Here is a 24,190-nt window from a genome sequence, read left to right as displayed (position 1 = left end):
TTATAGTTAAAACCTCACTTACTTTCAATATCCTATACCTGCTGAAATATTATACCTTGCATAAGAGAACATGTTCACCTTGGTCAAAAACAGAGGTTTTCTGAGGGCAGCTGTTATTTTAGACACCAAGCTATTCCTTGGGATCCACAGGAGATTGCTTCCTGGGCCCTCTTGTATAACAAAACCCTCTGATGCTTATGCCCTTCTTACAAAATGCTACCGTACTTACATGTAATCTACATACATCTTCCTCTTTAAGTCACCTCCAAATCACTTCTACTACAGTACCTTATACAAGGTAAATGCTATGTGAATAGCTGCTCTAAAGAGTGTTTACAAAAAATGGCAAGAAAGTGTCTGTACACATCTAGTACATATGCAACTCTTTTTGTATGCGGGACCTAAACATATAGAAGGCTGTAGTCAGGTGTAAGAAGGTTGATTTTAGGAAATCGGTTTGACTCTAAAAAAAAACCAGAAGTTTAGATGTTCTTTTGTCAGAAGGTAAAATCTCCCTGGTTGCTATGGTTGGCCCAAAGTGTTCTCATTTTGTTCAAGTCTAAAAAGAACAGAGGACCAATTCACTGGCACGGGGTGGTTTGGAATTCATAAATCCATCTCCTGGGGACACTACTGTAGCAGACAACATAGCTCAGCCATCTAATGCCTGCCTCAGCCTACCCGTCTCTATTTCATTTTGATTGTGGATATCACAGCTCAGACACAGGACCTGATGAGTGAGTTCTACATGACTCCACCGGGACTGGGGTGTTTCCATACCTCCAACCAGCCACTGCCTCTCATCACCCCGTGTGCTTTATGACTATCGGCCTCAAGCTATTTACATTTAGGACCCAGTTTTAAATCAGCTCTGCGCAGGAAGGAAAGAAAATCCAGAGGTTGCGAAGGGGCAGCTTTCAGATGGGTTAGCTTGCTCTCCTGAGTATATTAAAACATTTAAATCAGTTACCGGCACTGAAGATTTGGGACACTGAACACTAAGTTCTAACTTCTTCCAAGAAATCGTTGGCTGTGGTAGTACCGGATCTGGGTTTCATTTGACGATGGAGGCAGAGTGCAATGTCAGTTGTCCCTTTCATGGCATGTTTCTCTCTACTCATCTTGCCCCTGCCTGCTTTGCTCAATGATGTTACCCTGAAGGTGTGTGTTCGCACCCCTTACCAAATCCACTTTAGAAAAGTGTAAACCAGTACCTCATATTTACTGAGAACTCTGGAAGGGTTTAGTACCTTAATTTCTGCAAATGAGTAACTAAGGTTCAAGGGCTTGTTCAAGCTCACACAGCTGGAACGTGGCAGAGCTGGGACACAAACCTGAGTCTGTCTAGCTCCAGAGGCCAGTGCTTCTCTTCACTGAGCAGCTCTGTTGGGGAACAGGTGTAAAGGGGCTGTGGTCCTCGATGTAGGCTCTCCTACATGGAGACGGGTCCCTATTAGGAGGGACCCTGGGATTAACAAGCCTACAAATTAGCTGCATCCAGCATTACTGATAGAAATTCTAACATCGCTAATGCAGTGAATGGCTGGTGAGTTTCAGCCATCCTTCACATCTGTCAAACTGTCACTGTCTATTTAAATAAGGGAACCTTCTTAATTGACCAGGAGCCCTGACTAGAGGGTAAAACTGAACAGGAGTTCACCCGGCCAATGAGAAAGGAGGAGCTCACAGGGCCCCTGAAGTCCTAGCATCCTAATGGCTCAGGATCTCTGCCAGCCCCTCTCCCACAGGTGTAAGGAAGGAGAAAGGCTTGTATCCACACCCTGCCCCCAAGTCCCATGAAAAGGAAGCAGCTCAGAAATGAGACTTTTGACATGTGTGTTCACGGGTCCAAATTTCACAGAAATGTAGATGATTACAGAGGGAACAAGTAGCTCTAAAGAATAAAAAATTAACTAAGACCCATCATCGCTATTTGGTAAGTTCAACATAGCATGGGAGAGAGACAACTTCCATTAAGACTTAGGAGGAAAACCTTCCTCAGAGCAAAAGCACTGAGGGTCAGATCACTGGGCTACTTGCTGAGGATGAGGTCAGTGCCTCACCTTCACCCACAAAAAGAATAAGGGATCCAGATGGCCCCAGAGAAGGCCTCATCTTCTCCTCCCTTGGCTCAGCTGCTGCCCTAGGGTGAAGTGCAGACTCCTTGTGCAGGGGGGGGATCTAGCTCCAGATCACTTCTGTCCAGACTCCCTACTTTTCTCTCCCTGGCCTGAGTAACTGCATTCTCCTCTCCAGCCAGGCTGACCATCCCGCAGATCTTTTCTTATTTATTTCCATACGGAGAGCTCCTCATATCCTCTGTTGCCTGAAGTCACTACCCTTCCTTTCTTTCCTCTCTGTGTCAATCTGCGAGTGAACTCCTGCCCGCCTCCCCGCTCCTCTGGATGACTTGTCCTCTGAAGCTGCGCCCTCCCTGCCTCTCACAATCGCCACCGCAAAGAGCATCAGGGATGATGGCTACACTCACAGATGTCTGCAGTGCCCCTGCTTCCTCATGGTGGGTGATCTAGTCCATCCCTGTGGGCCCTGGAGAGAAGTGTGAACTCACTGCTTTCTCAGCAAGGATTTCTGGAAGGAACACAGGATCACAGGAAGGGGGCGCCCCAGGGCACAACACTCAGCATCACCCTGGAAACCTTGGCTTCTGGGTGGTCTCACAGAACTCCAGCAACATGGATCCTATAGAGCATTGGAATTTATGATTTTTGACTTGCTTCAATGCAAGTCAAGACCTCTCCTTTCAGGAGGCCATTTGTCCTGACTTCAGTGGCCTTTGGCCTCTGCTACAGAATCACACAGTAGCTAAGAGCATGAGCTCTGGGCACAAGTCCCCAGGTTCAAGCCTCTACTTTGCTATTTACAATTGTGGGATCTTGGTAAAGTCATTCCACTTCTTTCTATATGTGTCAGATTTCTTAAAGGCGGGCTCACTGGGTTTATAAGGATTAGACAGTATAGCTTTTACAACCTATAAAAAGAGGGCCTCATCCGTAGTGAGTGCTCAATGCTTTGGATCATTACTGTGCCTCTTCGCTCCCATGACAGCTCTTCTTGGTATCCATCAGCCCTTTCGGGGGAGGAGCTAGAACACGGCAGACTAACTGGTTATTCCTGCTGTTTGTTCCTTGGTGTGCAGCCTCACTGTGTTTATGTCCTCTGTGTTCCTCTGGCACAGAGAGATGACAAACTGGGCAACAGTTTTTTTCCAAAAGGACAATGCCTTAGATGACAGGATGAACACTGCTCATGTTCCCACATCTACATGCTCCTGCAAATCGGCTGACACACAGAGGAGCGGGTTGCCTTCTAACCCAAAGATATGAGCACCTCATAGCACATGCCTAGGAAGATCCAGAAAACCCTGCTATGTGACTCTAGCAAATACTAGTGACTCAAGATGTTGTTTTCCAAGTCAGCTCATACCAAATTCATTTCCTCCCTTTAAACTTTTTCCCCTTTAGCCCCACCATGAATAATGTGTTACTAGGTTTACCCACAGTATTCTTTTAATTTATTCAACTCTGTCCACCATCCAGTTCTCTTTCCACCATGTCCACCTGCCACCCTTTCTTGCCTGAATGACTGCAGCAGGCAGCACCGTGATTATTCTGTTTCCAGTGTTGCCCCTGTGTGGTCTGATTTTTCTTCACAGTAACTAGAAAAATCAATTTAAAACACAAATATACTCTTGTCTGAGATATTCGAAGTTTCCAGAATCAACCAAAATGTTCACATGGCCTTTGGGACCAATATGACTGTTCCTGATAACTTCTTTAGGGCCAGATTTGCCCTTTTCTCTGGGCTCCAGCCACACTGGCCTTTGGTTAGCTGATACAAAGGCCAAGGGTCCCGAGCCACCGTTCACAGTGTTCTTTGCCCGGAACACCTTCTTCTCATAGTCTTCTTCTCAAGATAATGCCCACCTTCACCTTCCTCCCCAGCACGAAGTCGCTTTGCCCCCAACCCCAGAATAATTCAAGTCTCATTATTTTCTCACAGGGACCCTTTTTTGGGTCACAACACTTAGCACATTTTGTAGTTACATATTCATTTGTGTGTTTCTTTGCTTTATACTGACTTCTCTAATACCTCTACCACCAATCTCCTGGTAGACAGGACTATGGCTGTCTCATGGACCGTTTGCATCCCCAGGTGAACCACGGTGCTAGACATATGGGGAAATTCCAAACATTTATGGTTGTTTCTGTTTATCATTTAGATTCACCTCTAGATTAGGTTTTACCTGAATCTTGACAATAAGAGGAAATATTTTCCTTATTTTCACCACCAAGTGCCTGTTTGGTATTCTTCCTCTTACTGCTGGCTTCATGTGCTAAAAGGTATTGAATTCTATATATTAAGGTCATAATGAACTTATTGTATCTCCTTCTTCATCAAAAGCATGTAATGCTGCTCATCAAAATTTCTATTTAGCAGCAGTGAAACAAGGACGCAACACCCTTAACATAATTATAGCCAAAAGCCAGGAGCCTTGATATTTAAATTTACTTAGAGAATGCACTGCTCACTTCATTTTTAAGAGTTGAAAGTAGTTCCAGAAGCTCCTTTTAGCTGACAGAGTCCTTCCTACTGTGCCTCTCAGCACCCAGCATTTTCTCGACATTTTGTACTTTCCCCCACCTCACTACAATAACCAAGTTCAGATGGAAGGAAGAAACCTTTTCTGTCTAAAGGTTCACAATTGAACTTCCTTCCTTCTTATCCAACTACCTGACCTCCGACGCAGTCTACAAAGCTATCAAGAAGTATTTCTTGATTACGCAACAGGTTAGAGACTGCAGCAGTGAATTTCTAGTTACTTAGCGCTAGTATCCATCATTTTGTTTCTTACTTGCCTATCTCATTCTTTAGAATTGAGACTCTGAAGTTTTTGTTTGTTTCGTTTTTTTTGTTGTTGGTTATTTTTTTGTTGTTTGTTTGTTTGTTTGTTTTTTTTTTTTTTTGTTCCAGGATCGAACTCAGGACCTTGTGCTTGCAAGGCAGGCAGTGGAACCACTGAGCTAAATCCCTGGCCCTGAAGTTGCTTTTAATGCCTAACACAATGTTTGGTGTCCAGCAGGTGCTTGATAGAAGTATACTGAAAAAAAAGAAGAAAGGGAGGAAACAAGGACAGAAAGAGGGAGCGAGGGAAGGAAAAAGAAATGAGGGAGAAAGGAAGGAAGGAAAAAGTTTGGGGTTTTAGTGTTGGGGCCCCTGAGAGGGGAAAAAAGCAGGATATTTTATGAGAATCTTAAAATCTTAGTAAAAGGAGTTGAAATAATTATAAATCAATACCAATTAGTATATGATTACGATGTATGCCTGATAGCATTTATTAGAGCTATAGGAGTCATTTTTCCTCTGCAGGAATTAAGACAAAAATAAAAACTTCTAGAGTTCAAAAAAGAAAGCACAATATGAATACTGGAAAAACCATTTGTCAAGCAGTCTTCCTGCGTCAACAAGGAGCAGAGAGGAGCACTGTGAGCCTCACCTTTGACAGCAATATCTTTCTCGAACAAAATGTGGTACGTGAAGAGGTCTGTTTCCAGGACACCAATATCAAACAAAAGCAATCAGATGCCAAGGGCTTCCCAGAGCTACTACAAACCCAAGTCTCTAAGCAGCTCTGCACAGCCACGACAAAAATTCATATTCTCCAAGACTGATCTTTTGGCCTTCCTATCCTCAGATCCACTTGGGGAGGGGAAGGCTGAAGCACCAAGGCTTATTTTGACTTCAGTCATCAGTTTTGGTGCTGATGGGGTGGCCAAACTCTAAGCTGGTGGATGGGCTCTCCCTCCATGGTCTTATTATAGCTGAGACAAAGTCATCAAGCCTGACCCAATCCCACAGAGTGAAGTAGAGGACTTTAGGCCAGGATCTAAAGCCCTGGTGCTACCTGCTTGGCCACAATGGCCAGGCAAGCTCGAGGTAAAGGCAAGCTGTGGTACAGTTTGGCGTAGTTCAGTCCAACAGGTGCTTTGTGCTCACCACCCACATTGCTAACATCTTTGATCACTTATTGAAAAAGCCTGGCATCATGTCTCCTGCCTTTTACTCATACCAGCCATTCGAGAGAGGTCCCTTTTACTTGTCACCATGCATTTTCTATAATAGGAGTGCATGGCCCAGAGAGCATACAGCATTCACTCAGATCACAGTTAAAGCCGGGCCTACCCTGCTATACAGCCTCTTAACCAATGGGCATTAATGTTAGAAACTACCATTCTACCCCCTTTTCTCCTTCCCTTTAGTTTATTTGGTTGCTTAAATTTTCCACCTTGTACTCTGACTTTACTTCATATAGGAGACATCAGACTATAGCCATGGCCCCAAGCTTAGCTACCTATCTGGGTAAATAAGGTTTCACTGGAATACAATCATAGTCGTGCATTTACGTATGGTCTATGGTGGGCAGAGCTAGATACCTGGGACAGAGACCACAAGGTCTGCAAAACCACACATGTTTATTATCTAACCCTTCAGGGAATAGTTTGCCGACTTCCAACAGAGTAGGCAAGACAGATACTATACTGAAAGGTTAACTTTCATATCTCATTTAACTTATATTGGGATGCTGTGTGCATTCCACTTTACAGACAAGGAAACTGAGGCTCAAACAGTTGATACACCTTGTCTCAGGTCTCACAACTGGTAAACAACAGGACTGGAATTCAGATCCCACAGTCAGGCTCCATAGCCCGTGCTCCTAACTACATGGCCTTCCTGTCCACTGGGGTCCAGCACTGCCGCAGCACCTGTCACATGATGCTGAGCAAGAAGACATGGCCCTGCCCAAGAGTAAACCCAGTGAAGAAGGAGATGAAGGAGACCCAGTAGACGAGCATCTGGATGCAGGAGAGCTGGGACAGGCAGGGCAGAGGGAGCCCCGGAGGCAGGCACTCATTGGTTTGTGCAGCCTTAGCTGGCACCAGCCTCTCAGATTGTGCTGAGAGCAGCTAGGACACGTAGAGGAGAAGTGATACACGGAAGGTGGGCAGTTACTTCTGACTCTCTGGCTATCTACTGATAGCTGCACAGTCACATGGTTTCTTACTATTCTCTCTTGCAAATAATCATCTCAAGAAATGATTTGGCTGCCGGCTCCTCGGGGAGCTGCTTTGTAGCAAGTGGTTTGTGGTATAGTGGATGATCCACATTGAGGGGAGGAGAGCTCATCTCTTCTGGTGGAGTCCACTCTTCTCTTTCATGGATTTGGACACTATAGACATAGCCTGGGAGGAAAGTCATCTCTACACTGACAATGCAGTGAGCCTCTCCACCTTGCCCTGAAGGCAGCCTACCAGACAAAGCTGCACAGACAGGGAGCTCTCTACCGAGGGCAGTGCTCCCTTACTCAGATGAAGGGATGGGAGAGCATTTCTGCCTCTCACTTTGCATGTCCAATGTGCATATTGGAGGACGACCTCACTTCCCACTTGATATGATGGTGAAGTCAAGACCACCGGGTCTTCCCTCAGTGCTCTTTTCTTAGGTGAAGAGCTCACGTTCTAGCAACCATTTTTACTGTTATACTGTACTTTCTAGGTCTCTTCAGAATTCTTTCTTTTAGAAGATAGGCCTGAAATTTTAGATCTGTAAGAAGCTCATAATGAATGTTCTTATAATAATGCCTCACAGAGCTCAAGGCTATGTAAAAAGAAGTTACTCATGGTAAAAAAAAAAAAAAAACACTTATTAAAATTGAGTAACGATAAGGCCATGTCCCAATGAGTTTCCCTTTTTATCTTGGTTTACTAAGAAGCTCATACCAAAGCTTATATGTGGTTTTTCTCTTCTCTCCTGACTTTATTTTTTAAACCTCCGCCTGCCCTCTGTCATATACTAACCATTTCAGTTTTACGGTGTCTTTATTTTATACCTTACCTCATATATCTACATGTGTATTATCAATTGAGTCCCACGCCCACTGTGCCCAGGAGGTAGGAGATGTACTGTAAATACCTTGGCTTCACAGATAAGCATTTGAGTGGAGACTAGTAAGGGACAGAAGTCTTTGTTTCTTCTCCCACTGTGATATTAATCATTACAATGCTGTCAATAGTAATGATAACAGGAGCCAACATCTATCGAGGGCTTCCAGCCTGACAGGCACTCTTCCTAATGCTTTACAAAAGTGTCACCTCATTTAAGCCTCACAGCCAGCTTCTGAAGTGAATGTCATTAGCCACATATTAAGATGAGGAAGTTGAATGTAGAGAGGGTAAGTAAGGTACCCTCCACCCCAGATACAGCAAATGGCAGAGCCAGCACACTGAGGCCTCAGAACGTCTCTCTGCTCACCATGCTCTACTACGTGAATCAGCAGGCACTCTGTGCGGGAGTCAAAGGATGCTGGTATCTCAGGGGATGCAAGGCCTCTCTCTGTTGCAGCTTTGGGGTACAAGTGTCTGGACTTCATCATGGAGTTGATGTGAGATTTGGGGAGTTGCTCCCCACCCACCACCCCAGGAGCAATGGTTTCTGGCTTCCTAGAGATGTGTCCAAGTGCTCTAAATCCCCTCCCAGTTCCTGGGCCCCGTGCCGTCCATCAAGCTCAGGCACCGGTCTGGGAAAGGAAAGGCCACCCCAGTCATCAGCCCAGCAAGCATTGTGGAGGGCCGCCAAAGCCTGGCTCGAGATTGTATTACTTGTCTAAAGGTCCCTGTTCAGGCAGGGGTCATTAGAGGAGAATCTCCAAGCCAGAAAACAACAAAGAACCAAGAAAGCCAAGAGATTTGCTGGCGGGTCCTTGCTATACCTATTACGTGCCAGACACTGCATTCTATAAGCCAAATATCTCCTCATTTTTAAATGAGGAAACTGAGCTCACAGATAGGAGGTGACTTGACCTAGATCACCCAGTAAGTTTCAATGTGAACACAGGAATGACTGTGGAAGTGTGGTCTGGCTGGAACGAAGGTGTAACTGTATTAGGGCACTGAGTACTTGTCAGGAGGTTTGGAGTTGCAGAAAAAGTCTTCACCAGGTAGTGAACAGTAATTCATTCCAGGAGATGAGCTATCACTCTTGCTTATGGGCCTGTGATTACACTGGGGATATAGAGGGTGCTATATCACTGCTAGAGTCTGGGAAAAATGGGGCCAAGAGGAGATTCTGGGAGTGGGCCCCTGCTCCCAAGAGGACACATGAATGCCTGCAGCCTCTCTCCCAGCCTCGGACAGAGGACAAGATTCAGGTGCAGACAGGTGGCCGGGGGGAGGAGCCCCTGAGCCTGAGCACAAACAAGTTGTCCCCTAGTCCAGAGCCTTTCTCTTTTCTCAGAAAGTGTGGATGGGGTTAGGACTAGAGCAGGATGGGCTCAATTCCTGTCCCCCCCGCTTTTTTTTCCTCATTGAGTTTATTTGTACATTTTAGGTATACACTACAGTTACATTCATCATTGGGATCTTGTACCTTTACATGACCGGCCTTGGTTCTCATTTTTTCCCCTTATCCCTGCCCTCCCTTCACTCCCTCCTTCCTTCCCTACTTATAAACATTTTATTTCCATTTTTTCATTTTCTCCCATTTTTTCCTTTTCCCTTATTGCCTTCCCCTACCCTCTCCACTTCCCCTACACCTTTAGCCCTTTTCTTCCTATTTCACATTGTCAATTATATCATTAGGATCTTATCTACCATTATAGATTTTCATACCAGAGAAACTATTTGGTGTTTATACCAAATTTATTTCACATACAAATATATCCTTCATATGTATCCATTTTCCTATGAATGACTCTAATTTCTCATTCTTTATGGCTGAGTAGTATTCCATTTTATAGAAAAACCACATCTTCTTTTTCCAATCTCCAACTGATGGGCAAATGGGCTGTTTCCAAGTTTTAGCTATGACAAACTGTGCCACTATAAACATGGGTGCACATATATCACTGGGATATGACTCTTTTAATTCTTTTGGAAAGATAGCCAGCAGAGGAATGGCTGGGTCAAATGGAACCTCTAATCCACATGGCCTTTTTTCTTTCTTTCTTTTTTGGGGAGGTAGCTGGGATCAAAGTTGGGACCTTGTGATTGTAAAGCAGGCAGCGGCAGCACAGAGTTAAATCCCCAGCCCTGGGGCCCTGGCCTTTTATTTTTTAAGGAAGGGAACAAAGAAGTAGGAAACAAGGGAAAGGAAAGGAGAAGGGGGGGCTTATAAATGAGTTCTTATGCTTTAGCGATTTAACCAAGACAGGCCAGCCTTGTTATTTGGCAAATCCTTAAGCCAGGTGAGAGGCAAAGGGAAGATTCCTCGTCACCCTGTGATTTGTACAGGAGGCAGACAGAACTTCTCAATTATATAGGAAGAGACCTATGTTCCAAAATGGGACATGGCTCCTAGCCATGGTCTGAAGTTCAAGCTGGAGGAGATGAGGAAGGAGGCATAAACAGGAGGAAATGAATGGATCCAGGCCACAGAGACATCCTGGTCCCTTAGGGACCACCAGGCCTTCCAGAGAAAGACAGCACCAAGATGAGATGAGATACTGTGCAGCCTTTTCTCCTTAAGCTTTCTTTTCACTACTTTTGCTCTTAATGGTACTTAAGATTGATCATAGCTCCCAACAAGGATTCTGAGATCTAGGGCTTTGTCCTACCTCTGACCCAGTGTCCCAATGAATAATGGTAATCACAGTAAAAAGAAAAGCAGTGGCCACCATTGATTGAGCACCTACTGTGTGCCACGGATGATGCTAGACATACCATTTCCTCTCTCGAAAATGAAGAGTGGGCTCTTCAGTGGCACTAGAGTTCAACGCTCCTGCAAACTGCTGGCTACCACTGAATTTTCTGTTCATCTGCTATTAGACCAGACCATAAACTTCCCCACTTCCTTTCCCTGTGTGAAAATTCTGCAGTATAGGCAGGGATCCAGAAGCGGGAAATCTTCACTGCAGCTGCCTGCCAACATTTTGCAGCACCGGGTGGGTGGCACAGTGCAGAGCTCAGGCTCTGACACCTATCCTGGTGGGTGTGCAGTGTGTGTTGATCAGGGCAAGGGTTCTGCCAAGCCTGTGCTGGGGGCCGATTCTGACATTCCCACCCCCTGACAGACGCTCAGCCTCTTCTACCCTCCAGAGAAGTCCCCTGATTGAATACAGCTTTGCCTTCCTTTGGTTCCATACAGGCTACACTTACCTTACACTTACCCGGAATCTTTCTCCTTTACCACAGTTTCCTCACCTGCAAAGTGGGAGTGTCAGGCCTGGTAGAGGCAGAGCTTGTTGAGAGGCAAGCGTGAGCTAGTAAATATGAAAGTGCTTTGAAAACCTTAGCAGGGATCTCACAGAGCAAAGGATCACTAGAGTCATGCTTATTTTGAGTATAAGAACTAATGTTTTAATCAGCCAAATAGATCTGACTGTTGAGCCAGGAATTAGGTTCCTTCAGATTGGGAAGAGAGTTCCAATTCTATTCATAATAGCTTTAAACAATCTACAGGATGAGAGTAACATGTATAAACTTGGGCTAATTAAGACAGTAACAGTTCCTAGGTCTCACAAAACCAAAGAAGGTAGTACCAGGACAAAAAAGGAGTCTCCTTCCTTCTTCCTCTGCAACTAGATTCCTTCCCCAATATGTACACTAGGAGGCTGACACCTTCATCATTGAAAAAGGTCCTACGAGTGGCCTGTGACACTTCCATACCTTATGAAGGGAGTCTGTGTACAGCAATGCAAATCACTGGCTGTCCAGCTTCCTGCTATCTTTTGTGGGCTTGAGCTGATGAAGAAGAATGAGACAACATCTCTCATCTCTGCCATACCCCTCTCATCTGGCACACAGTGATTCCTCTGACACAGATCTAAAAGTCTCTAGATTCTTTTATTTGTTGGAGCAGGCAGCTCCTCCAGTTATACACCCAGAAAAATAAACCAAATGCTTTAAAGTCAAAGGAATATAACCTCCAAAATGGTAAGAAAATGTTACTAAACACATAGTGAAATAGAAATACAGTGAGAAATATCCGGAAAACCTTGGGAAACAATTCAATAATGCAAAGAAATCTAGAGCTATTAAGCCAAAGCTCTTTCATGTAAGAGAAGCTGGACCAAGGGGCAGGCAGGTGCACCTGATGATAATAAAGCTTTTCCCCTGGAAGGAGTGAGCTGGAGGTGCCCTTTAGGAAGCAGGAGCACGAGCAGTCAATGTCCCTCACCAGCCATGGGTAGACATGCAGGGCAGGTGCCCCCAGGTTTGCAAGATGGGTAGTTCCAAGAGACGCTGAGTCCCCACTCTTCACAAAGAACAGCCAAAGTGTGAATCACTGACCAAAACACGTATTAGTGACGCACAGGAGGGAATGGGGAGGGAGAAAAGAAATGGATAAGGAGAGGAGAAAGAAGAGGGACTGGTGTGAAAAAAAGAAAGGGGGCAAAGAGAGGGAGAAGATGGAGAGAGAAATACAGAGCTGTGCAGGGGGAAAGAGGAGGATCAAAGAGAAGAGGGGGCAGGATGAAGAGACGAATGAGTAGCAGAAAGGAGGAATCAAAGCAGAAAGGAAAAGGAAAGGATTTAGCTGGATTTGGCATTTGATGACAGAAGCCGAGCTGGGGTTCATTCTGTCTGCTATGGTGCCTGCTATGCTCTTCTGCATGCCTGAAACATTTTAATTAATTATGTATTTTTAAAAAGAGAAGAAAGAGATTAAAAATGAAGAATAGGGACAGGGAGAAGGTAACTATCTCTTCCGTGCTTTCTTTGACAAATGTAGTTAGTAGGCTGGACTGGCAGAAAAAAATAGCATCCATGACCTACGCACCCATGGGAGAGCCTTCAGAAGCAGGGAGCCTGCCTCCTTGACAAGGTCTGGCCCAGAGGGAGGAACTAACCCTGAACCACATGGAAGCCACGTTCTCCCCATTCTCCCTGCTATACTGGAACTAGGCTTGGCATCCAGCTCCCTTTCCGCCTTCAACTCAGCATGCTACCTGCATAGTTTCAAAATGTTCCCCGAGCACCTGCCCTGTGCCAGGAACCATGCTGGAGCCTGGACCTCAAACCAACAATCCTGATCTTCTTAAGGCATTTATAGGTAGAAAGGGGCTGCTTAGGGCTTCAGTTTCCCCTTCTGTAACATGAAAAGGGTTATCTCAGTGAGTTTTAGACTGGGCTTGCTTGGATTCCAGGGTGAGGTTCAGAGTGACTAGAAACCACTGGGTATCCCCTATTTTTCTAGAATAGCTCTACTAAGCCTAGATTTGGAGTGATGATTTGATTGCTAAAGGGAATTTGAGAATCACTGAATGTGTTGCTCCAAGTTCTAAAGTTTTAAAGTTCTCTTCTCTAAGGTTATATGATCTATGAAGCCTCTAACTATAGAAATTCATTCACATATTTACCAAACACTTAAAGAGGTTCCTCAGTGAATGGGGGCAATCACAGACAATGAACAGATAAATAAACAAACTAATAAGATACAGCACTGCTGTTCAGGGAGAACTGGAAGACTAGAGGTGGGTAGGGATGGTCCTGGGGAGATGAAATCCTTGGAGCTGAGGCTTCATGGGTGGGAGAGAAGCTGCCCTAGAAAGATGTGGAAGAACCAGATCTTTGCAAAGACCAAAGGATGGTAATAAATCTGGCCTGTCCAGGTCCAAGGGAACAAGTTCATAAAAGCAAGGAATAAGTAGTACAAGATAAGATGGAATCAGGAAGTGGCTGGGGCCAGATAACTTAAGGTACACGAAGACTAAGGAAAGAATTTGGATCTGAATTTAAATATGGACATCTTTTTAAAATATGAATTAAATATGGACATCTTTGCAGAGTTTCAATGGGGGCCTAATGTGGCCTGATAAAATTTTATTACATATAGCTATTTTTCAGTGCTGCGGGTCCAACCTAGGGCACTGTGCATGCCAGGCAAGTGTTTAGTCACTGAGCTACATACCCAGACTCTGACTATGCCTACTCTGGCTGCTGTAGGGAAGGCAGTCAGTAAAAGGAGCAAGAATGGAAACCATTCTCATGGTGGTACAAATAAAAGATGTTGGAGACCTAACTCCAAGTAGGCACAATTGTGTGGAAAGGTCAACAGTGCTACACAGACAAATAAGAGAAAGATTTCATGATCAATATATACCCAATGTCTGTCAAAATTTTAATTATACAAGGTTGGGTCTTAATTCTACCCCTAAATATATCCACGCTGAGAAATTTCAGAAAATCAGTTCCCTTTGTCTTCTTGACCAGTTGGTACAAGGGTGGGGGTGGGGATGTAGATTTGCATGGAGCCCTTTTATTGAGAAAGTTGCTGGGACAAGTTTAAAATTAGAAAGACACATGCAAATTTGCACTGCAGCATTAACTCTTGGATTTTAGATAGGTATGCAGGAACACTTTGCCAACAGATTTGACCTGGCAATTCACTGAATATAAGTGGAAAGAAATGGACACTGAATTGTAAGATGCAGGGGTAAGTGATCAATAGTTATTTTAAATTGCCTAGCAGGTTAGAGGATGAAAGGAGTATTAGATGTATGCCTCTGCTGCAGGACAAATCCTCTACCTAGGAAAACAAAACCAACACAAAATAGATAGATGTCTGACCAACTCAATGCACAGAAGACCCATGGTCCCCATCAGACACGTGAGGCTGTCTTCCAGTTCTACTCTTGAGACTTTGGACCAGTCATCTAAAGCATCTGAGTCTGACTTCTCTCCTGTAAAACAGGGACAATGCTTCCTAACTTTTCTACTGAGGATTACATGGGATTTGAAAATGCTTTACAAATTGTATAAAATGTGGTGTAATTAGTAAGGGGTATTAATGATGGCCATGTCTCAGCCATACCTGCAAAACAATTGAACCAAGAGAATCCTGCTCAAAAACTACCAATGCTTTCCCAGTGCCTAAAGCAGGAACTATGGATACCAGGCCAAATCTACCCCACTACCTGTTTTACAATTAAATTTGTATTCAAATGCAACCACAGCCATTTGCTTACATATTGTCTGACTTCTTTCTCACCACAATGCAGAGTTGAGTGGATCCAACAGAGAAGAGTGGCCAACAGGGCTGAAAATATTTACTATTTGTCTGGCTCTTTACATAAAAAAAATTTGCTCTTTCCTGGCCTAAAAGCAGAAGTCTAAATGCTGTTAACATGAAAAGGATCCTGGTACTTAGGCGGGACTTAGATACACGAAATGAACCAGATACATTCTTCCAAATCATCCTCCATCTATACAACATTTTGAACTGCTTTCCACGGATCCATTCTATATGAGGTTAGCACTACAAGGTCCTTTCTTGGTGCTACAATAGGGATCTGGAGTCTCCACCATGATTATTACAGTGCCCACCTCGTAACAGGCTGTCAATAAAGCTTAGCCAAATTAAAACTGAACCATAAATCAAGGAAATGTAATAACACTAAAGGTCAGACATAGTTCATTTGTCACAGAGGCCTAGTGATAATATATTATTGAAAAGGAAAGAAAGTTGAAAGTGAAATAATTAATTCATTGTTAATCAATTTGTTATGCAAATATTTCATGCCATCCATCAAACTGTTTCATAAAGTCAGGAAACATGGCACACAGCTCTTATCCCAGTTACTTGGAAGGTGGAGGCAAGAAGATTGAGCTCAGGAGTTCAAGGTCAGCCTTGGCAACACAGCAAGACACTGTCTCAAAATAAACAAATTTAAAATATAAGTCAAACACTTTCATGCTATAGAAGCTAAGGTAGATTAAATAATACAGAATTATATTTATTTGTTCTATAAGAATTCACTTAAGGTGTGTTTTGTAACAAACTGGAGGCACAGAGCAGACTGTCACCATGTCCTGCTCTCAAGAAGTTTATCGTGTAGTTGGCTGGGAGGCTGGGAGCCATACTTGTACAGATTTACAGCTTATTCTCTCAGGGGAAACTGGAAGGCAAAGATCCATTGGCAAATACCTCATATCTCTACTGGGGTTTTACTGACTGTGGTGACCATTTCTGATTATCTCATCCAGTTCTCCCACAACAACTGTGGTTTCATGAAGGCCAAGTCATTTGTTCCAGGTCAATAAGAGAGTGGAAGATTCTAGTGCAGGTTACTCATTAGCTAAAGCCTATTCCCTTAACCCTTGAATGTATTGCCTAAATATACAGAAGAGAAAAGAACTGAGAGTGCATTCCAGAGAAAGTCTAAATTGTGTGGTCTACAGAAACAGAGTTAAACCAGAAGGCTTAGTTGAATATAAACAGTTGGCTTGTGTTCAATAAGGTGATGATCAAGGGAGGACAGAACACAGTGTTGCAGAGATCAGCACTGACTCCCAGCCCCTAGGCATGAGGCGGGCTGCTGTGACCACTCTAGGGAGTGATTTTGGACTCTGGCCAAGATATTAATTAAGCCCTTAACCACCAAGACCCAAGGAACTCCCTAGCAATTAGTAGACAAATGGGAGCCCGTGAAACTTACGGGCCTCCAGAGGGCAGTCCCTTCTAGCCAGGTACACTCCTCAGGACAGGTCTGTGCAGAGGTCATGGTAGGCATAGAAGGCAGAAGAGTCAGAACATCAATTATATATGTTTAAAGTGAAAATTGTGTATTCCCCAAACTTCCCAAGCTCTGTTTGGGACAAACAAAAGAATTTCCACATTAGCTTGATTATTCAAATGTTCCAGCACCCAATGATGAAAAAAGCTTCATAACAGACCAATCAAACACAGTATCAGAGGCACTGGTGAAAAGGCCTTCCTGTAAAGTAACAGTGAGGCAGATAGGTAGAACTTTCCAGAAGGCAAGCTAGTAAAGTGGTAATATCAACTAAGTATAAGATATATAGCTATTTTAACCCACTAATTCTTCCTCTAATGATTTATTCCAAAGAGATAATTATAGAAGTGCTCCAAGGTTCACAGACAAGAAAAATTTATGGTATCATTAATAATTCCAAATGTTTGCAAACAACCAAACCAACCACAAAAGAAGATATTATTTAAATGGATCATAGTATAGCTAGACAACAAAGCCCTGTCAGCACACCTCAAGGATGACAAGTCTATAAGCCATCATGAGAAACTTCCTTGGGGTTGTTCAATGACAAAAATACTTCAGTCTATAAACCTACTCATACATGCAATGTGTGTACAAGCACTGCCCAGTGAAATGCTTAGGATGAACTTCACCATATTATTGATGCAGACTGGATTTTGCTGGGTGGTGAAATTTCAGGTGATTTTTTTTCTTCCTTTAAAAAAAAACGACTACATTATTTGAATTTTTACAATGAATCTAGAGTATCTTTATGAACCAACAGCTTGTAAGGAGCAAAAGTAAGGATCCAATATGTAAACAAATTTTCTGGAGTAAAGGCAGGGCTAGAACCAGAGGAAAAACTGCTATCAGAAGAGAAAGGGGGAAGGGAGTTTGAAATCTGCTGTGACCTTGTACTGGCTGATTACTCCTTCCTGGATGGGTAAAGGCAAAAAGGCCCAGCATTAGGAATCTTGATCCAGGGCCAGGCCATGGATTCAAATGTCAGTGCTATCATTTGCCAGGTGAGCAACTTGCGACACATTATTTACCCTTCTGCACCTCAGTTTCCTCCTTTATAAATTAGGGAACTGACAGTACCTGCCTCTAAGAGTATAACCAGGATTAAAGAAGAGAGCAAATGAAAACTACCTGTCACAATGCCTGGCACAACATCAATATTCACCAGACACTGAAAACCAGCTTCAGACAACCGAAACTTTTGTGAGTTAACATCCCTGAAATGAAGTGCTAATGAACAGTTAAAAAGAAGAAGGCAAGGATAATTAGGAAATGAAGTCCTGAAAAAGCAGACATACAAGAATCTAGGCTCTGCAGTACAAGGGTGAAATGTATGAGACTCACTCTGCAGAATGATGATCATAGACAGGAAGTCATTTTGAGGATTAAATGTCAAGTACCAACACAGTGCTCGGCAACAGTTTTCAATACATATGCGCTACTATAATAAAAACATTTATTATTTGACTGCAAGACAAATAAATGTACTCCCTGTCCCTATAAATACGCAGACAAGCTTAATTACTACCTGAGGAGAAGGACACAGAGAGAAAGAAGTCTTAATTATGTAACCAAGACTTGGACTACTGGATTCTTCTATACGCGAAAATGCTAAGCAAAGAAATTGAAACATGGAACAGATTTTAAAAGTGGGATTGTTTAGGACTATTGTGCAGAGTGCCTGGGGCTTCTAGCACCAGTGGGGTCATCTACCCAGAGAGTTATGTAATGATGCTCTCAGAAGCCAGCCCTACATTCCAGATAGGAGAGGCAAGTGAGGCAGTTCCTCAAACTGCTCATTCTGTGTCTTAGGAGTGGCTCTACCTGCTCTTGGATAAGCTGCAGGCGGTGGTTCAGCCACAAGTGGGCTTGCAGAACCCCAAGCACATTGCTGAAAACTATGCTTCCTCTCCCCAGGAATATGAGCATCCATACACCCGCTTGTTGTGGAATAGTCACAACAGCAAACCTGGGAAATGTAGCTTACTGCCCACTGGGCTGTGGGCTAAGAGCTTTGCAGACACTGTCTTACTGACACCTCATCAGAGCCATGAGTGTGGGTCCATGCTATGAACATTACCCTTTTTACAGATGAAGAATCATTCAGCCAGTAAGGGAAGAGAAAGTGGAGTTGCAATGGCTGATGACAAGTTGACAGCTCATTGGCATTTTAGGTGGATCTCAGGATCTGCTACAGTCTCTCAGTCCTAGGAGGTCAACTGGATCCTCTAAAGGCAGCTGGGAGCAGAGAAAAGCAAGGCTGTCATGGGCATTGTCTAGCAATCCTTGCTTAAAGATCCTTGCTTAAAGAAACCAGAGGTTTTGATCTGTATGGTAAGGCTGCATGCTGCAAACAGAAAACTCTTTCAATTATATCCAAAACACATGTGAAGCATTAATCCTTCATTTTCTTTTAAATCTCTTGATCAACCAGGAAGGTTTGATTCACACCCCATCCCAGGTCCCTCAGACTTGGAGCAAGCTCTCTGGTGTGCCTTGCTGTGGCAAGTTTTCTCTCAGATCTGCAAGGATCTTTAAACCTTGCTCTCAAATCTCTGGTATTATTTGTCCATGTACACAGCAGAATCCCAAAGGGGCAGAGAAATAACCTCCTAGGCTCAAATTCCAGCTCCTCCACTGAGCTAAATGAACCTCCCTGTGCCTATCTTTCTCAACAACCCAAGGAAGACAGTGACAAGGCATTGGTTTGTTGTAAAGATTGAATAAAGCCATGGGGGTGCAGGGATTAAGAGCACAGCCTCTGGGGTCAGATTGTTTACATTCAGCTTTGACTGTATCACTAGCTGGGTATCTTCACATCCCTTAACCTTCCCAGTCCTCAGGTTCTTCATCTACAAAACAGAGACAATGACAAAAAGCCATCTCTTTGGGGGAATTTTGTGATGAGTCAGTTAAGGCTTAGAAAGTGCTTAGAACAGCACCTGTCACATTAATGGGTACCCAGTAAATGCAAGTTGTTATGATAAATGTATGTAAAGCTCCCAGTATGGTAAAAATAAGTGTTCAATAAATGGTGGTTGTTATTGTTACAAGGTACACATTCCTCAGAGAATTTCATGCACATTTATCTCTTGGAAAGCAATAAAAATGAAGATGTTAGGGGAAAATGTTGTCCTTAAGTAAATGTCACAGTCATACCAGAAGAAATTCCAGGTCCTCTTGTCCCTGCAGGACACCCAGGCTCTCTCCTTCCCCTGCCCATGCTCAGTCCCTCCTTCTCTTCCAGCAAACCTGCCTTTGACTCAGCCCTCCAATCCTTCAACAAGTGCTCACTGAGAGCCTATAGCAACCAGAGCAGGAGGACCAGGAATACCTAAGCAGTGATTCAGCTGGCTCCAGCAACATCCTCCTGGAGTTGCAGGGTAGTGGGGCAATATACATTAAGTAAATATACATTCAAGTGATTATGTAATGACAGCTGCAATTTGTGTCATAAAGGGTATGATAAGAATGCGAAATGAGAGTCCTGTTGTTCTCTAGCTCTGGTGATGTGGATGAGGACAGAATTAGTGAAAGGCTCCTTCAGGAAGTGACACTTAAAATGGGGTCTTACAGATAACTAGGAGTTGGCTCCATATTGACTGGGAGGGGAAACAGGAAAGGACACAGACAGGTATTTTGCACCAGGGCCCTATGTCCACAGGTGGGTGTCTCTCTAGGAGTACAGAGAGAAGAGCAGCATGCTGACCAGTTCCTGGGCTGTCCCACTCAAAAGTATCTGGTGACTGTGATCTCTTCCCTTTCAGCCTATCCTTGTCTCCTTGCAAAGACTGCCTGGTCTCAGATGTCACCCCACAGACCAAGTGAGCACCGTTCTTGGCTCCACGTACCAGAGGCTACAGACATGGCACACTCTGCTCACATGTGAAGTTCAGCCAAGACACCATGTCAGGGAACTCTGCCCTATGAATTCCTCTGATGCCTCAGTCCCGTCTCGATCATACCATGCTGGGTTTTGTGAGGCTATTTAAGAAGACAAGTTTCCCTCACTGAAGAATAGGGGAATAGCATGAAAGAAAATAATGGCCCCCACAGAACAATTTTTGATTGACATAAATGAAGATGTTCCCTTAGGAGCATCATGTGTCATCACAGAAGCAAACACCAAGGTCATTTACTTCTCTACCTATTTACATGCTATGGAAGGAAGATGTGTTTGACTTTCCCATAGTTTTACATTGAAAATTGCTGCTCTGGGAAAGGAAGTGGTATGTTCTAGACAGTGAGATTCTTTTGGATTTCACACATTGGAGTGTGGCGCTATCCCACAAATAGTACTGTCATTGTCGTTTCCTTCAAGACAGCAAATTTCTTCTGGGATCAGAGCTGCCTCCTCTAACCTGCCCTGATAAACAGCCCACCAGATTTCTTGGTAGATCAGATGTTTAATAGTTAGCCTAACTCATTGCTTATCTAAGTAGCCGTTACGACTGTAGTGGAATAATATTTTAACTGCAGAAGGGGAAACATTTCAGAGAGCTCCCAAGTGGAATCTACAGGCTGAGAATGGCTGGCAGGGCTGGCTATACTATGAGGAGTGGACCACTCCGTCCTGGCTGGCAGTTCTCTTTGTCTGAGATGCCATCAATAGAAGCTACTCCAAAGACCTAAGGGAGATGTGCCCAAGAGACGTGTATGGTTCTGTTCCTTTCCACTGAGGCTCAATGGCCCAGCAAAGTGTGAAAGTGAGACCCGTGCTCCTAAAGCGGAATAGCCTGGAGTCAGTGGAGCTTGTGAAACAACCCCACCACCGCAGGAGCAAATCCCAGCAGGTACGATTCAAGGAAGATGGGACAACTAAGAATCAAACTGGCCTAGCTGAGGTTGATGTCCAAGCTCCTGAAGACCCAGCTGAAATGGGAAAGACACAAGCATCCAGGCACCATCACCCTCCTACCTACTCTCTGTCCTTTCCACGGTCCCAGAAGGCAGGGGGCTTTCGGAACATCGCGATCCAAACCTCCCCTAGTCTCAGGAAACATTTCCCAGTTTTCAGAAGGAAGAAACTCATATCCAGCAAGTCCCTAGTAGAAATGCCAATAGCATCCCAAAGTGCCATCCAGGTCAATGGCAACTTCTCTGAGCAGGACATAGTGTCTTCTGACCTTGCCTACTTAAGGCTGGCTCAGCATCTTGAGGATGGCCCTCGGCGGGTCAAAGTGTCCCACTCATTTCTTCCTAGGGTGCCCAAGTTGCAAAGCAATGGGCCTGTTAGCATATGCTTGGAAGCTGGGACTTGGAGGGGCTCAGAAAAAGCAACAGCTGCCATTCAGGTCCCAGAAGATATCTACCACAATCCTTCCTGGGAAGCTAGGGAGTCCACTCTCAGCCCAGACAGGTTGGGTGAAATAAGCAACTCCGTACCCCCTTCGGTTGACCTGTGTCCAGGTGACAGGAGAAGGGTACTGAGGTCAGATTCAGAAAGATCCCCCTCTTGCTTAAATGCCACCAGCAGTGCCAACAACATGCCAGGCACGGAGAAACTCAAACCAGAATTGCTTTTGCCCAAAGACAACTCTGATGACAAAGGTCTTGGCCCATTGTCCTCTCAGTCAAAGGAAACATATGTTCCCTCACCTCCACGGACTCACATTTCCCCTGCACCGGTCGCCCACAGCCAGACAGCCCTTTCAGAAACAGCCCCAGACTATCCTGCATCAAGTGACAGTCACCAGAACTGGGTGTCACTCAAAACTAGCAGTGCATCAAAATCTGCCCCTTTGTGTCAGGAGAAGATGGCAACAAACCCTACTCAGTCTGACACACCAGAGTTCCAGAACTGTCCAGGAAGTGAGCATCGCCGATCCTCTCTTCCAAGGAGTGAGACCAAAATTCAGAGCAACAGGGAGATTAGTGGCATTAATCAGATTCACTTGGCACGGGGTGAACTCTGTGACCTCCAAGGCCGGCTGCAATCCGTGGAAGAATCTCTGCACTCAAACCAAGAGAAAATTAAAGTCCTTTTGAATGTAATTCAAGACTTGGAGAAAGCTCGAGCTCTCACTGAAGGGTAAGATGATTGATTGATTGATTGATTTATTTATTTATTTATTTATTTATTTATTTATTTATTAAAAGCCACTGAGCAGTAATTTGCCAGGACCAAGGTAGAGAACAGGACAACTGGTTCCCATTAATATAATGTTGCCAGAATGTGCGAAGTTCATTGTTTCTCCAGATTGGAACTCACATTTTCCCTTTGCTCTGATTGGATTTCATTGAATTCTAAGGTTTGGTGGGATTGGGTGGTATAGTAATCTACTTTCTGTTGCTGTGACCACATTGTCACATACACAATTTAATGGATAAAGGTTTATTTTTGACTCACAGTTTTCAGAGGCTTTAGTCCTTGGCTGACTCCAAGGTGGAAGAGAGTAGTGGAAGGAGGCTCAACTCATGGCAGCCAGGAAGCAGAGATACAGGGAAGGAGCCATAGAAGAATGGACTAGGGACCAGATATAGTTCTTAAGGTCACACCTCATGACCCACCCAGACATACCTGGAAACATGCTCTCTTAACTGCCTAGCACCTCTCATTCAAATTAATAATCAAGCTTTACCAACACAGGTGGATTTTTATGGGTTGTTTTTCCCCTTTGTTTATAGGCATCAACAGACTTGGGGTTGGCTGGGAATGATGAAGTTGAAGAATCAAAAATAATTTTCATAGAGTTGAGGGCCCAGTCGATAGATGAAGGGAGAAGGTAACAGCAGGCAGGAATGTCCCCTAGGCCATCTTCCTAGTGAGTCACTGGATTTTCACAGTATGAATGTTAGTCCTGGTGTGTCTGCCGCAAAGGACTTGACATGGTCACTAAACTTCCTGCTGACCACTCCCCTCCACTGACCTCTTTGACGAGCTGGGCCCAGCCATCACTGACAAACTCAGTGGGAACTGAAATGGGACCACAATTCTGCAAAGAGGGGAAATCACAGAACATCTTCCTGATCCTGTGCGGTGAAGGGCAGGCAGGGCTTCGTGTAGGTGTCGTCTGTTTGTTCCTCCAGATCAAGAAGCAGCCATGGCTAAAGTCATCAAAGAGGGAAAAGGAGAGAAGTAACTCCCTGGCATTTGCTGTTAGGAGTCAGAATCCACGCCACTTTAGAAAAGAGAACACTGATGGTACAGACAGAAATGAAATGAACCAAGGGGTCAGAGGTAATCATCATCCTCTACCCACCTGCAAAATCCTTCATCTTTCATGATTGCTATAAATAGGAAAACTTCTCAGATTTGAAATGTTTAAATGCAGATAAAGCCCTGTAGGAATGTGAGGTTTCTTTCCTTGTAATGGTCATGCAACTTCAGGTCATCCTAAATGCTGCCCTGCAGGGACGTGGGTTGGTAGAATGTGTTTGTCTCATATGACTTTTGTCCATAGAGTTATCCAGCAAATGCTCTCTCTTGCAGGCGGAACTTTTATCGAACTGGCCAAGATCTGAACAACTGCAGGACCTGCCAGAACACAGCGTGCATCATATACAGGTACCTGACTGAGACAGAGGCCTGTCTAGCAGAACACACAAGCTGCAGGGTCCACTGAACACTCTAGTAAACTCTCTTTAATGCAGAAAGTCAAAAGAGAGTAAAAGGGGAAATCTGAAACTTAGAACACACATTGTTTAACTATGAAAGGTGAA

General features: G+C 44.2%; 2 protein-coding genes across 7 annotated transcripts in view; one reads left to right on the top strand and one right to left on the bottom strand.

The window, feature by feature from the left end:
- Dock2 (dedicator of cytokinesis 2) overlaps positions 1–24,190 on the bottom strand; it is a 418,217-nt gene that overhangs the window by 160,889 nt on the left and 233,138 nt on the right. The gene's annotated exons all lie outside the window — the stretch shown is intronic.
- Insyn2b (inhibitory synaptic factor family member 2B) overlaps positions 1–24,190 on the top strand; it is a 108,291-nt gene that overhangs the window by 65,713 nt on the left and 18,388 nt on the right. For all 4 annotated transcript variants that reach the window (XM_010622196.2, XM_010622197.2, XM_010622199.2 and 1 more), the window contains 2 exons: positions 20,296–22,559; positions 23,961–24,035. In XM_010622196.2, the coding sequence (XP_010620498.1) occupies positions 21,214–22,559; positions 23,961–24,035 (1,421 nt within the window). In that variant the 5' untranslated portion in view covers positions 20,296–21,213. The remainder of the gene's footprint in view (positions 1–20,295; positions 22,560–23,960; positions 24,036–24,190) is intronic.

Source organism: Fukomys damarensis, unplaced genomic scaffold, assembly GCF_012274545.1.
Source record: "Fukomys damarensis isolate Sample0158 unplaced genomic scaffold, DMR_v1.0_HiC HiC_scaffold_9, whole genome shotgun sequence".
In the NCBI taxonomy this organism is placed as follows: Eukaryota; Metazoa; Chordata; class Mammalia; order Rodentia; family Bathyergidae; genus Fukomys; species Fukomys damarensis.
The sequence above is the reverse complement of the archived record's forward strand: the minus strand, read 5'-3'. Positions and strand labels throughout refer to the sequence as shown.